Raw genomic sequence first — 14,306 nt, 5'->3', positions numbered from 1 at the left:
ACAGGAAGTCTGAGTTTGTTATGGTTACCAGAAGGTAAGGGGGAGAGGGATGAACTGGGAGACTGGGATTGACACATACACACTACTATATATAAAATAGATAACTAATAAGGACCTGCTGTAGAGCACAGGGACCTCTACTCAATACTCTGTAATGACCTGTACGGGACAAGAATCTAAAGAGAGTGGATAAATGTATACCAGATTCACTTTGCTGTACACCCGAAACTAACACAACATTGTAAATCAACTCTACTCCAATTAAGAAAAAAACTCTGAAGTTTGTAAATTGGGCACCTGGGTGGACAAAGGGGACCTTTTTTGCCCTCATGCCCACCCACTGGCGTTGATATTGTAGATGAACCATGATAGGTGTGATAAGAAAAGGATACATTTGGGGCAACATCAAGAGAAATCAGAGAGCCTCTGTTGTCCCAAACTGAAAAGTGTTTTCCTTTTCATTGAAATATAATCGACATAGAACACTGTGTAGGTTTAAGGTATACGATGTGTTGCTTTGATACACTTACCTATTGTAAAAGGATTGCCATGGTAGCATTAGCCAACACCTCTATCGCATCACATAATTGCCACTTCCTTTTTGTGGTTGGAATAATTAAGACCTGCTCTCTTACCAAGTTTGATGATGACCATACGATACCGTTGTCTGTAATCACTATACCGTGCACTAGGTCTCCAGGACTTATTTGTCTACTAGTTGCAAGTTTGTACCCTTAAACATCAGCTCCCCATTTCCTCCACCCCCCAGCCTTTACGCACCACCATTCTGCTGTTTCTACGAGTATGGATTTTTAGGTTCCACATTTAAGTGATATCATACAGTATTTGTCTTTCTCTGACTCATTTCACTTAGCATAATGCCCTCAAGGTCCACCCTTTTTGTCATAAATGGCAAAATTTCCTTCCTCCTTTCTCATGGCTGAATTATGTATGTATATATAATTTTTTTTTAAGCAGGCTCACTCATCACTCCATCACAGCACTGGTCTAACCTATCTCTCCTTCTCAAGGTGCCCTCACATATGGTGATCTGTTTCTGCAGGCTGATGTTACAGTTGCCTGGACTCATGGGTATTAGGAAAGGTGAGGTTTGAAGGCTGAGATGGCGTCTCCTTTCCCTACCCCAGCCCTGCCTCTCTTCCTTCTGTGTTTACCCCCAAGTTCTTTCATCTTCCCCATTACAACACTAAGACTGGATCTCCAGCCTGCCTTCCCTACCTGCTTCCATCATCCCGTCTCATACAACAGGTGCACGGAAGAATCAGGAGGTGGGGGAAAGGACCAAATTCGACCTCCATTAACACCTGTGTTCCTGAGGCAAGACATGTCCTTTCTATCTTCACCTTACATTTGCCGAAAGGAGGGAACAATCTCTCCTTCTTAGTAATATATGAGTTCATGACGTCATGCTACAGGTTTATTTTTTTAAGATTTTTTTTTGATTTGGACCATTTTTAAAGTCTTTATTGAATTTGTTACACTATTGCTTCTGTTTTATGGTTTGGTTTTTCGGTTACGAGGCATGTGGGATCTTAGCTCCCAGACCAGGGATCGAACCCGCACCCCCTGCATTGGAAGGCGAAGTCTTAACCACTGGACCGTCAGGGAAGTCCCCCATCCTAGGGATTTCTCAGTGCTCCACAGTTGTTACACCATCACCACTGGCACCAAAGTTTCCTAACTCTGAGTTAGGAAAAGGAACTAAAGCTTCAGAACGTGGATACGATTACTCGGAGAATGTCCATCCCCTTCTACTATTCCTGGTCCACGGACGGGGCGACCAGTTGCCCTGAGATATTCCCCACATGGGCGGTCTTTGCTTTGCCTCTTCACACTTGTTCCTCAACCACTAGAAACTGGTTTCTCACCCCACACTTCCTCAGAAGCTGCTTTCCTCAGAAGCTGCTTTTGTCACAAACACTAATGTGTTTCCTGGAACTCTCAGCGGACGCTCCTCAACCCTTATTTTGTTCTTCTGGTACTTGTATACGACCACTTCCTCCTTGAAATAGTCACTTCGATGGCTTTTTCTGACACCTGTCCCTACTCACTTCTGACAGTCCCTCCACCACCGAGTTTTCGGGCTCTCCAACACCAGAGCTTTAAGGTTCTATGGTGGACCCACGTTTCTCTGAACGCAAGCCTGGTTGACTTCATTTAATGCCATGGTTTCAATTTCTCTATGATAGATGCCCAAATCTGTTTCTCTTTTTTTAATATTTTAGAAAATTTTATTTATTTGTCTTTGGCTGCGTTGGGTCTTCGTTGCTCCGCGTGGGCTTTCTCTAGTTGCGGTGAGCGGGGGCTACTCATCGTGGTGGTTTCCCTTGTTGCGGAGCACGGGCTCTAGGCGCCCAGGCTTCAAGAGCTGTGGCTCGTGGGCTCTAGAGCGCAGGCTTAGTAGTTGTGGCGCACGGGCTTAGTTGCTCCGCGGCACGTGGGATCTTCCCAGACCAGGGCTTGAACCCGTGTCCCCTGCATTGGCAGGCGGGATCTTAACCACTGCGCCACCAAGGGAAGCCCTGTTTCTCTTCTAAATAGAGTCACATTGGTGGATTAGGGCTTCAACATGTGCATTTGGACACAATCCAGTGCATAGCAGGGACTGTCCTAAGCACTGCTTGGGGTCAGCAGCATTCCTGGCCTCTGCCCCCTAGACGCCAGGACCACCCACCCACCCAACGTGTGACAACCAAGTCTCTCTGGACAGTGCCAAATGTCTCCTTGAGGACAAAATTAAGAGTCACCCAGATAAGAACCCCTGGCTTGTAAGGACATAAATAGGGTGATGGAAAAAGGTGGGTGTGATGGGGGACGGACATCCATGAGATCTGGTGGTCAGCTGGGTGAGGACGTGTTGACTGTGCTGAGAAGGGCGGTCACATCAAATACTGAAATGCCTCAAAAACGCTCACCCAGCAGACAGAAAGAACAGCAGGTGGAGAGCCCAAGGCAGGGAAGTAGCAAGACACCCAGCACGACTGCAACAGAGCGAGCAAGGGGAAACCCGGCTGAAAGGGGAGCAAAGAGGTCAGCAGGGCCCAATAAAGGACTTTTTGGTTCATCTTTTTCTTTGTAAACTATCTCGGTCTATTTATCCTCTCCAGCTTTGCTTCCTCTCTTCTCATTGACGTGGACCCTATTGCCAGTCCTCTAAAAAGAGGGCTGTCTTACCCTAAGCGGAGTTTGCAGAATTGCCCCAGACTTGGAACCCTGCCTTTTGCCCCAGATTGAGTGGTCAAAGATGGTGGTTACTTTGGGGGCAAGAACCTTGCAAACCAGGGTTTCTCAACCTTGGCACTGTTGACTTTCGGGGCTAGATAATTCTTCGCTGTACGGAGTGGGGGAGGGTGCCGTAGTGCACATTGCTCAACATTTAGCAGCATCTCTGGACTCTGCCCACCAGTAGCACCACCTCCCCGAGTTGTAACAGCCCCAAATGTCTCTTGACGTGCGGGCGAGGAGAGAGAAGAATCACCCCCATTTCAGAACTACTGGGCTGGAGAGAGATCCCGGAATCTAGCCTGGGTCCCGCAACAGGAGCTGGGCATGCTCTGACTGAAGAGTCAATGCGACCCAAATGGACTGAGATTTAGGATGGGATGTCAGGCAGTGGATCTGCTGGAGACAACAGATCCCAGCCCAGCCCTGACCTAAATGTCCGTGTGAGTTTCGCTCACCCGTCATCGACTGTTCCACTGGGTCACTGAGCTCTGATCAGGGTCCTCTGCCTCCATAGGAAGAATGGTATCACCCCGCTCTATCTGGATCCATCTCTCAGATGTGCGTTGGGTCTGTGCTCTGGACACTGGAGGTTTCTCTCTACCTTAAGTGTGAAGGTTTCCCCACCCCTCGCCCCCGGACCATGATGGAATGTTCCACTTCTGGAGGACCCAGACACTTGGTGATCACAGACCTCTCGTTCGGAATCCAGGAATCCGAACTGCTGAAAGTGAAGGTCTGGCAAGTAATCCTGGAAAGAAGTATCAAGCCCTGAGTCTCCCTGGATCCAGCTCTCCGTGCCATCCTTCTTACTGAGCCTCTTATAGAAGTGACTTTATAACCCCAACTCTGTCTTTCACAAGCGCCTTGTGCAAAACAAGAGTGTTACTTGTTTAGTGTTTAGCATTACCTAAACTCCAGAAGAAGGTGAGGTTCCCATCAGCCACTCATCAGGCAGCTGTGACTGCCTCTGTTTTACTGGTTTCTGACTTAACCTTGGTTGCCTCTCCCTTAACACTGATGCTGCACCAAGGGCAAAAAAGCCAAGGGAACCCCAGCCCCTGGAAAGCTAGTCAACCCTTTCCCAGTGAGGTGTAACGTGGCAGTTCTGACCTCTGCTTTAGCAGCTAATCCCGAGTGGACCTTGCGTACCGCCGAGGTGCCTCAGAACACAGTTCTAAATCAACAGGTAATAGAAATGGCCCGAAGTCCGTCAGCAGGAGAATGAGCTTTGCTTGTCTCTACAGCATAATGTGAAAGAATAAACAGACAGAGTGTGGGACGTCTCTGGCGGTCCAGTGGTTCAGACTTCGCCTTCCATTGCGGGGGGTGTGGGTTCGATCCCTGGTAGGGGAGCTAAGACCCCACATGCCTCGCAGCCAAAAAACCAAAACAAAAGCAATATTATACCAAATTCAATAAAGACTTCAGAAATGGCCCACACCAAAAAAAAAAATCTTTAAAACAACAAAGAGTAAACAGACTGAACTCAGCAATAAAAAAGAATGAACTACTGAAATACAGGCATACCTTGTTTGATTATGCTTTGCAGGCTTTCTTTTTTTCTACAAATTAAAGGTTTGTGGCAACTCTGTCGAGCAGGTCTACCCGTGCCATTCTTACAACAGTGTTTGCTCACTTTCTGTGTCACATTTTGGTCATATTTGCCTTATTTCAAACTTTTTTAATATTATTATGCTTTATTCTTATTATTATCCGTGATCAGTGATCCTTGATGTTACTATTGTAATGATTTTGGGGTACCAAAAACTACACCTATGTAAGAGAGAAAACGATAAATGTTGTGTGTGTTCTGACTGCTAAAAAAAACCCACGAGAGGTTAGATAAGTATCCCCTTGGGGGAAGGACTCGCCTTCCCATGCCCTGGTCTCCTGGTTCATACGCATGGCCTGGAAGAGAGCCCTGGTGAGACCAACCCCAAAGCCAAGAGTTCGCCTCCACTTCTAGTAATAGGTGTCCCCCACGTTCTCTCTGGGACTCACCAAGGCTAAGCAGAATGGTGAGAGGATGAGCCATGATTCTGCAACCATTCAAGCCCTCTGGCCCCAGCAGAGCTGAGCCACGAAGGGACTGAGGCTGGGATGCTGAGGGAGGCCCTCCTGACACCACAAGGCTGAGGTTTTTAACACCTGCTCTCTCGAAGGAAGAGACACTACCCCTCCTAGGTCTTTACTTTACCCAGCTGGGGAGCCGTGGAGGGTGCAGTATCCTGAAGACATCGCACGCTGTCCAGCTGCAGTGGGGTTTTCAGCCTCAGGGCGATGAGTGTCGTGTGTGCATCGTTGGACGTTTAGCAGCACCCTTGGCCTCTGCCCACTAGAAGCCAGGAGCACAGGCGGCTGTGACCCAGAAAACGCCAGAGGAGTCAAATCCGTAGAGACAAAGTAGATTAATAGGTACAGGGGTTCCTTCTGGGGTGATGAAAAGGTCCTGGAACGTGATGGTGGCACAAGGTTCTGAACATACTGAATACTACTTGAAGACGATGAAAATGCTACCGTTGATGGGACGTGTATCACGCCGTGATTTTTTAAAAGTCTCCAGATATTGCCAGACTGGGGGCAAAGTCCTGCTCAGTGGCAGGGAGTCCTCTCCCTGTTTCCTTCTTTATAAATAGATCAAATAACATGGTCTTTGGAGGGCAGGGGGGAATGAACTGCTGTAGCGTGTCAATCAGAATGTGTTTAACATTCTGGGAGGGTCTGGCCCAGACGCTGTCAACCACAACCTCTCTCGACTATATTTGTATCTTTTTAAAAATATTTATTTATTTTGGTTGTGCTGGCTCTTTGTTGCAGCAGGCAGGCTCCTTAGTTGCGGCTCGCCCGTTCCTTAGTTGCGGCATGCGGACTTCTTAGTTGCAGGACCTAGTTCCCTGACCAGGGATCGAACCCAGACCCCCTGCATTGGGAGCGCAGAGTCTTAACCACTGTGCCACCAGGGAAGTCCCTGTATCTTTTTTAAAACACAGAAATCCTACCCAAGAGCTTTGTACTCAAGGAGAACGCTGAATTTTGACTCCGTCAGCCTCGCCTCTGATACCGTGATCACTCCTTCTAGTCCATACTCATCTATTCCTTTGAAATCCTTGCCTAACCATGTCCCACTAAACACCGGTATCCAAAAGCCTGATTTAAGTTAGTATCGGCTGAGTGTCACCCCAAATACCACAGCAGCCTTGAGTGTTTGAGCAGATTTCTCTTAATCGGGGCCTGCTAAGGATGGCAATGCAACACAGAGAAAGAAACTGGGTCCTTCCTGGGATCAACGAGCAACTAAGGTAAGCCATACTACCTCCGTACTTGAGTTCATAGATCTATGTTAACTTGGGGTCTTTATCTTCTAGTTGATGGGTTGAAAGAACTAATGTGATGTTTAACCCACAAAAAATATGGCACAGAAGGAATAATGTGAAAGGGATATGAAAGGTAAAATGAGACACAGAAAATGGGAGACAATATATAGAGATAAAAGCCAAATTTTCTCCCAGAGTTCTGAATCCCTAGCATAAAATAAAAAATAGGAAATAAAAGGAATATCCATACTTAAACATGTCAGTACTCAAAAGACAAATCGAAGAGAACATCTCAACAGCCAGAATAAAGCGGTGACTGACTACAGAGAAATGCTACAAAGAAATGCCAATTTGACCCAGAGCAGATATTCCAACAGCAACAACGAAAGCTAAAACCTATGCAATAAATGTTGAGGGATAACACCTGTTAGCTTTCAAGTGTATACAAGCTAAATTATTCAAGGTTTCCGGCCCCCCCACCCCCCCACCCCCCGCTGTGTTTGGTCTTCGTTGCTGCACACAGGCTTTCTCTAGTTGCAGCGAGCAGGGGTTACTCTTTGTTGCAGTGTGTGGGCTTCTCATTGCGGTGGCTTCTCTTATTGCAGAGCACGGGCTCTAGGTGCATGGGCTTCAGTAGTTGTGGCATGCCGGCTCCATAGTTGTGGCACGCCGGCTCCACAGTTGTGGCTCACCAGCTGTAGAGCAAAGGCTCAGTAGTTGTGGCACACAGCTTAGCTGCTCAGTGGCATCAGGGCTCGAACCTGTGTCCCCTGCATTGGCAGGCGGTCTTAACCACTGCACCACCAGGGAAGTGCCAAGAATAAAGTTTTAAAAATACATTTCATCTCACCTAAAAATGTGAAATTTGGGGGTTTTACAGTTATCAGGTGAAAACTGTCAGGGAGAAAAGTTCACTGAAAATGTTATCCTAAATCCAAAACAAATTGTGTCGTTTAAGCTTTCAACCTGAATCACTAACTATAGGCCACTGTTTCTGTAACTGGGACTTTATGATAATGTTCCCTATCGATAAAGACTCCTGTATCAGTATAAGACTACTTAAGGTAGTCTTATCACCTACCTCTTAAGTTTGGTGGACATATTAAGGAAGGAGCGATTACTCACTTTTGTCAGTGCCTAGAAATTAGCACCAAATGGTGACTTTATTTTTTAAAGCTCTGAACTGGCTTTCCAGCCTTTTCTATGAGTTACCAGCAACAGGTATGGATTACATACACACAGAATCACTGAACATTTAAAGAGAAGAGTGACGTGGTCAGATGTATGCTTCTCAGTAACAGCACAGTTCAGAACAGGAACTGGCAAACCATAACACATGGGCCAAATCTGGCCTGTTGCCTGTTTTTGTAAAGTTTCATTGGAATGCAGCCCCGTCCAGTCACTTATGTGTTGTCTTTGGCTGTTTCACACTATAATGGCAGAGATGCATAGTTATGACAGACCATAGAGCCTGCAAAACCCAAAATATTGGGTTAGCCCAAAAACTTTGTTTGGGTTTTTCCATAACATCTTATGGAAAGACCCACATGAACTTTTTGACTAACCCAGTATTAGCTAGCTGGCCCTTTACAGAGAAAGCTTACCAACTCCTGGATTAGAATATAAAACTGATAAAATAAGAAAACCACAAGCCACACTGATCATGTAGGCTCATTGGGCAACTATTATATTAGGCCAAGAAATACCTGCACGAGGGCAGAAAAGTAGAAGAAACCCACGTAATCATCTATGAACGTTGTAACATTTGTTCCTAGACTAAGTAAGCCAAGTTTACCCTAAGTTAGCTGCTGGGCATATTAATAAGTACAGCATCAAACAAAGTGCTTTGCTTTTTATTATCCTTGTGAGAGAAAACATTTTAACATCAAGTGGGTACGTGACTTGTGCGGAATTTACCAGAAACCAGAGGGTGAAAAACCAGTGCCCAATTCTACGTTTTGATCTACATTTTGATTTGAACGTCAAACGTAATTAACATTTGACGTCCTTCATTAATGAGATGTCTTAGAGATATCAGACGGCCCCCTCTGGGGACACGCGAGAGAGTTATCTTCCTTCAGGAGAGGAAGTGACAACATAAGGACCTGGCTGTTCTGGCATTATTGCATTCAATCGTCAACTGTGGATTGCTTTCTTTCACATCCTTCAACAGCTTCTGGATTTCCACGGTAGGTTTGTCTATCTTCAACCTGAGTGTCCTTAGGGGGCCATTCTTCTGTTTTAAAGCCTCCAGGAGCACCATTACGCCACTCTGCCCCAAGATGTTCTGGCCCAGGTCCAGAGTTTCTAGGCTCTGGTTGCTAATAAGAGCAGAGGCGAGATCCTGGCAACTGAAAGGGGTGATGGAACAGCCCCAGAGCCTGTTGAGAAAGTACAGAAACCCACTCATTTAAGCGAGCTCTTATGGAGAATCTACCGTGTTGCCAGGCGTACTCTTACTTGCTGAGGACCTAGCAGCAAAGAAATGAAAATTATTTTCTTCATGGAGCTTATTTTAGTGACATCAGGACACGCTGTATTGAAGACGGGGATATAACAGTGTCAGAACAAAATAAACAGGATTAGGATTAATAGGACAGAGGAGGATTAAGTAGATTTGTGATGGTCAGTGAATTCCACATTGCAAAGATGATAGGAGGGGGAAAAGTAAAATACATTATGATATTTGGGGGAAGGAAGCCAGTGTAGCTGAAATGCCAAGCTAGCAGGAAAGTAGAAAGAGTGGCTCATAACTATTTATAGGATCCCAGAGAATCTTGTAGGCTATTAGTGATACGAGGAGCTTTTGAGTCTTTTGAAAGACAAGTGCTATGGCCTGGCTTGCAAGTTGAAAGACACCTCGGGGGTGATGGGTTGAGAACCAACGCTGGGAAATCAAGAACTGAAACGTGCAGACTACATTCAGAGATAATGCAATAAATCCAGATGACATACTGAGTGAAGTCAGTCGGACAGACAGAGACAAATATCTTTATATGGTATCGCTTACATGTGGACTCTAAAGAAACGGTACAAATGAACCTATTTACAAAACAGAAATTAAGTCACAGATGTAGAAAATAAACTTGTGGTTACCAGAGGGGAAAGGTGTCAGGGAGGGATAAGTTGGGAGATTGGGATTGACACATACACCCCACTATATATAAAACAGGTAACTAATAAGAAACTAATGAATAGCACAGGGAACTCTATTCAATACTCTGTAATGGGGGCTTCCCTAGTGGCGCAGTGGTTGAGAATCTGCCTGCTAATGCAGGGGACACGGGTTCGAGCCCTGGTCTGGGAAGATCCCCCATGCCACGGAGCAACTAGGCCCGTGAGCCACAACTACTGAGCCTGCGCGTCTGGAGCCTGTGCTCCGCGACAAGAGGGGCCGCAATAGTGAGAGGCCCGCGCACCGCGATGAAGAGTGGCCCCCGCTTGCCACGACTAGAGAAAGCCCTCGCACAGAAATGAAGACCCGACACAGCAAAAATAAATTAATTAATTAATAAACTCCTACCCCCAACATCTTCTTTAAAAAAAAACAAAACTCTGTAATGACCTATATGGGAAGAGAATATAAAAACGAGTGGGTATATGTATGTGTCTAACTGACTCACTTTGCTGTACACCTGAAACTAACACAACATTGTAAATCAACTCTAGTCCAAAAAAAAATTTAAAAATCCCTACGACAGCTGGTAACCCAGATGAAGCATTAGTGGTATATAGGTGGTGGGGTGGCAGACGGTCATCTCATAGGTATCTGGAAAGAGGTGCCTCAAGAGAGTTTGAATGTGAGCTGTGAAATGATGAAAGGAACAAAAGAGCAGAAGCCTGAGAGTCAGTGAACAGAAGAGGACTGTGTTCTCTTAGACGTTACAGCTAGTTGTTATTTAAGCTAGTGATGTATTATGTTACCATGGCCTCCATTCCTCATCTCCTGTTCCCAGAGCTCCTTCTAGACCAAAAGATGTCTTTGCCGGTGGAGGACAGAGGGAGACACTCTTTGGGGTAGATACAGCTCGTGCCAGATTATACATACCCTAGTTAGCCAACTCAAGCCAGAATGACCCCTCCCACATGCCCTTGACCATTGCACCACCTGCACCTCTACCTATATGTGGAGCCTCTAACCATCCTTGTGCTGCCCCAGGCACTACAGTAGCCACTGGAGATACAGAAAATAGCTTCGATTTCCCTCTGAATAAAATTAACAAGTAAACGGATGAACAAAACATGGTATATCCATACAATGGGATATTACGTAGCCATATAAGGAATGACATGGTTACACCTGCTACGATGCGGATAAAACCTTGAAAATATTATGCTAGCTGAAAGAAGCCCGACACAAAAAGCCACATATGAAATATACAGAATAAGTTCATCTTTAGAACAGAAAACACATTTGCAGTTGCCAGGAGTGCAAGGGAGTGGAGAGTGACTGCTTCGTGGGAATCGTTCTCCACTGGGGATGACGAGAAAGTTCTAGAACTGGGCAGTGGCAGTGGTTACACAAGTACAGTCGGTGCCACTGAGTTGTTTACTGGGCGTACAATGGAGCATTTACGTCGTGTGAATTTCCCCCTCCATAAAAATAAGTGTTTAAAAAATGTACAGTGCTGGTGATTGGGCAGGACAATACTAGAGTCAATTTATTATTTGTTATAGAGGACAGATCATGCTGCAATAGGATAGTCAGAAGACCTCTGAACTATCAAAACTAGTTTGTTCTCCCCCAAAATAACTAAGGAGTATTGGCAGACAGCCCTGCAAACTCCAGGGTCTGTATGCTCTAGTCAAAAAAAAAAAAAAGAAAAACCCACGAAATACAAATGAACTTATTTACAAAACAGAAATAGACTCAGACATAGAAAACAAATGTATGGTTACCAAAGGGGAAAGGTGGGGGGAGGGATAAATGACGAGTTGGGGATTAAAATATACATGGTACTATATATAATATAGATAACACACAAGGATCTACTGTATAGCACAGGGAAGTATACTGAGCATCTTATAAAAACCTACAATGGAAAAGAATCCAAAAAAGAATATATATATAAAACTGAATCACTTTGCTGTACACCTGAAACACAAGATTGTAAATCAACTATATTCAATAAAAATTTTTTAAAAACACTAAGGACAAAGACCTTGCAGTGAGAGAAAGAATTGGGTGGGTTCTGGGAACTGAGGGGCTAGTTGAGTGATGTACACACCAAGGTGGGGAGAAAAGCATGAGATGAAGTTCGACAGACAGGAAGGGGGTCCCTCATAGACAATGGTCTGAGACTTGGTAGCAAATATGGATTCACACGCTTGTTATATAAAAATGTGTACAATGAGGGCTTCCCTGGTGGCGCAGTGGTTGAGAGTCCGCAGGGGACGCGGGTTCGTGTCCCGGTCCGGGAAGATCCCACATGCTGCGGAGCGGCTGGGCCCGTGAGCCATGGCCGCTGAGCCTGCGCGTCCGGAGCCTGTGCTCCGCAACGGGCGAGGCCACAACCGTGAGAGGCCCACCTACCACCAAAAAAAAAAAAAAAAGTGTACAATAAGGCTGTTGAGTTTACAAAGTAATTCTCCCAATGCGTTAATTGTGCTGTTATCAGGATAGGTCACAGAGAAGACTTGTCCATTCTGTAAGGGAAGAGTTAAATGTCCTAAGTCACAGCTAATTAATATCAGATGGGATCTGAACCAACTTCTGATGTCAAAGCCCCTGTTCAATGCCTTCGCTATGGTGCTGGGCTCGTGTTCACTGATCCAGAGAGATGAATTCCCATCTGTGGATACCATGGATTTTCCCCTCCAACTTCTACTTCAGAGGAGCTCAGACTTGACTGAGTATTAGAACCAACCAGAATATCCTTAAAAATTCTGCTACCTGGGCTCCACTTCCTCCAAGATTGAGTTCATCTGGGGGAAGCATGACCATCAAGAATTTTAAGTTCCCCAGGTACAGCCAAGATGCCAGGATAGTAAACGAAACCACCGTATATCCTAGTGTGCTCTCTGCTCAAGGCTCAGGAAGTCTTTACATTTATATAACCCAGATTCTCTTTCCAGTAGGCTTCTGGCTGCAAAGCAGGTTGCGTCAATTAGATACTTTTGACAGACTTGTAAGAGAGAAGTGATTCAAAGCTCGCCACCCTGTTGGGGCCGTTGCCTATCCTGAGGGTAGTATCCATCTACGGTTCCCTGGGTATTGAACTGGGGTAGGCCCACTGTGTCCTGATCACTGGACCCCACCAGAAGCAGTGTGATCTGAAGTCTACTTCACTGGAGGCTCTTCCCACTTAAAACCACTCCCTCTGGCCCTCTGATCAACTCTGTAAACACCCAGTTACCTGTATTCAGTTTCTGCTCCTAAAACTGGACAAAGCGATTCTACCGCGGTTTGTATTCCAAAATCTCCGAAAGATTAAATATTTCCAAAACATCTTTAAAATGAAGAAAGCAACTTACCCTAGACATTTCAGGTTACAGTTTGGTTTCTTCAAAGCTTCAGAGAGAAAGCACAATCCAGTGGCTATGGGGTTGAAACTCAGGTCCAAGTCTGTTAGGCTGGAGTCTCCTTGGAGAAGCTTTGAGATGTATTTGCAGCCATGTCTGTTTATGTTGCAATGACACAACCTACAATTATAGTCATACGAAGAGAAGTCTATTATCCCTCTGTGACACACATCCTGTGAAATGGCTGTTACTTCCAGCATCACTTATATGCTGCCTTGAGCCATATGCTTTCAGGTAGGCTACACAGAAACATAAAACACATGGAATGATGATTACATTAGGTCGACCCTGCCTAGATGGTAGAGTGTTAAACTGGCCTCTGTCTGCCACCTGTTATTATGGAGAAACAGACACGCATCTCCTAAGATACAGGTTTTCCTAGCATTATAGCATATCACATAGGTGAAGGGCTCTGGATTCAGACAGACCTGAGACTGGATCTGAGGCCTCACTTATTTTCTGCGCGGTTAGGTCATTGGGATTCCATTCTCCCTGTCTTATGTTTTATTTCAAGTCCTGTATTTAATTGTCCCAGCATAACCGTGGTACATCAAATGCACAACATTCACGATGCGAGTGGCTGTGTCTCTAATTTAAACACTGCAGACTCCTCCAAGCTTAGACTCCTACAACTCCTCCTGACCATAGAGAAGGATGTTCCCATGGTACAGTTAGGCAGGTGGACCGCAATCACCCCTAAAAGGCCTCGTGCCCCACGTACGGCGTAACAGTGACAGAGGCTGTAGAGCCTGAAGTGACATGACAAACAGCAGGTGGATGATAACTGGACCAAAAGATGCCATGCTTTGTATGATGTGACACCTGAAACCATACTTGAATCTAGGGCGCGTGGGGAGAGAAGTTAAAACAAAATCTAAAATTAAGTTTTGACAGCCTACAAACTGGAGGTTTGGTCAAACACTGCCTTTATGTATTTAAGGTAGTGATCACTGATACCTTTATAGAGGGGGCATCATACCCACTACACAGATGTGACCATAGGCAAACTAAGTGGCTAAACTTTGGTCTTCTAATTAGCTAATTGGCAAAATTGAAACAAAGGTAACTACCGCTTGGGGCTGTAAGGACTAAAAAGTCTCAACATTTAGTAGAGCACCTGATACACAATAAGCGCTTACAAGCATCAGATGTTTGCTGTTGTAAAACAGAGCAGTCTATGTAGTGACATCATATGGAAATTTTTATATTCTTCTAATGAATACC

The 14,306-nt window shown here is 45.3% G+C and overlaps 1 protein-coding gene across 2 annotated transcripts in view; it reads right to left on the bottom strand.

The window, feature by feature from the left end:
• The window catches only part of NLRP7 (NLR family pyrin domain containing 7), a 116,484-nt gene that overhangs the window by 85,275 nt on the left and 16,903 nt on the right, over positions 1-14,306 (bottom strand). The window contains exons 6-7 of one of the 2 annotated variants that reach the window (XM_032612671.1): positions 13,035-13,202; positions 12,084-12,206 (exon numbers count right to left, since the gene is read on the bottom strand). In XM_032612671.1, coding sequence (XP_032468562.1) covers positions 12,185-12,206; positions 13,035-13,202 — 190 coding nt within the window. In that variant the 3' untranslated portion in view covers positions 12,084-12,184. Of the gene's footprint in view, positions 1-12,083; positions 12,207-13,034; positions 13,203-14,306 lie in introns of those variants that run through there. The other variant, XM_032612672.1, reaches the window with a different exon arrangement.

Source organism: Phocoena sinus, chromosome 19 (genome assembly GCF_008692025.1).
Source record: "Phocoena sinus isolate mPhoSin1 chromosome 19, mPhoSin1.pri, whole genome shotgun sequence".
Classification (NCBI taxonomy): domain Eukaryota; kingdom Metazoa; phylum Chordata; class Mammalia; order Artiodactyla; family Phocoenidae; genus Phocoena; species Phocoena sinus.
Note: the sequence above shows the minus strand (reverse complement) of the source record. Positions and strands in the feature narration are given on the sequence as shown.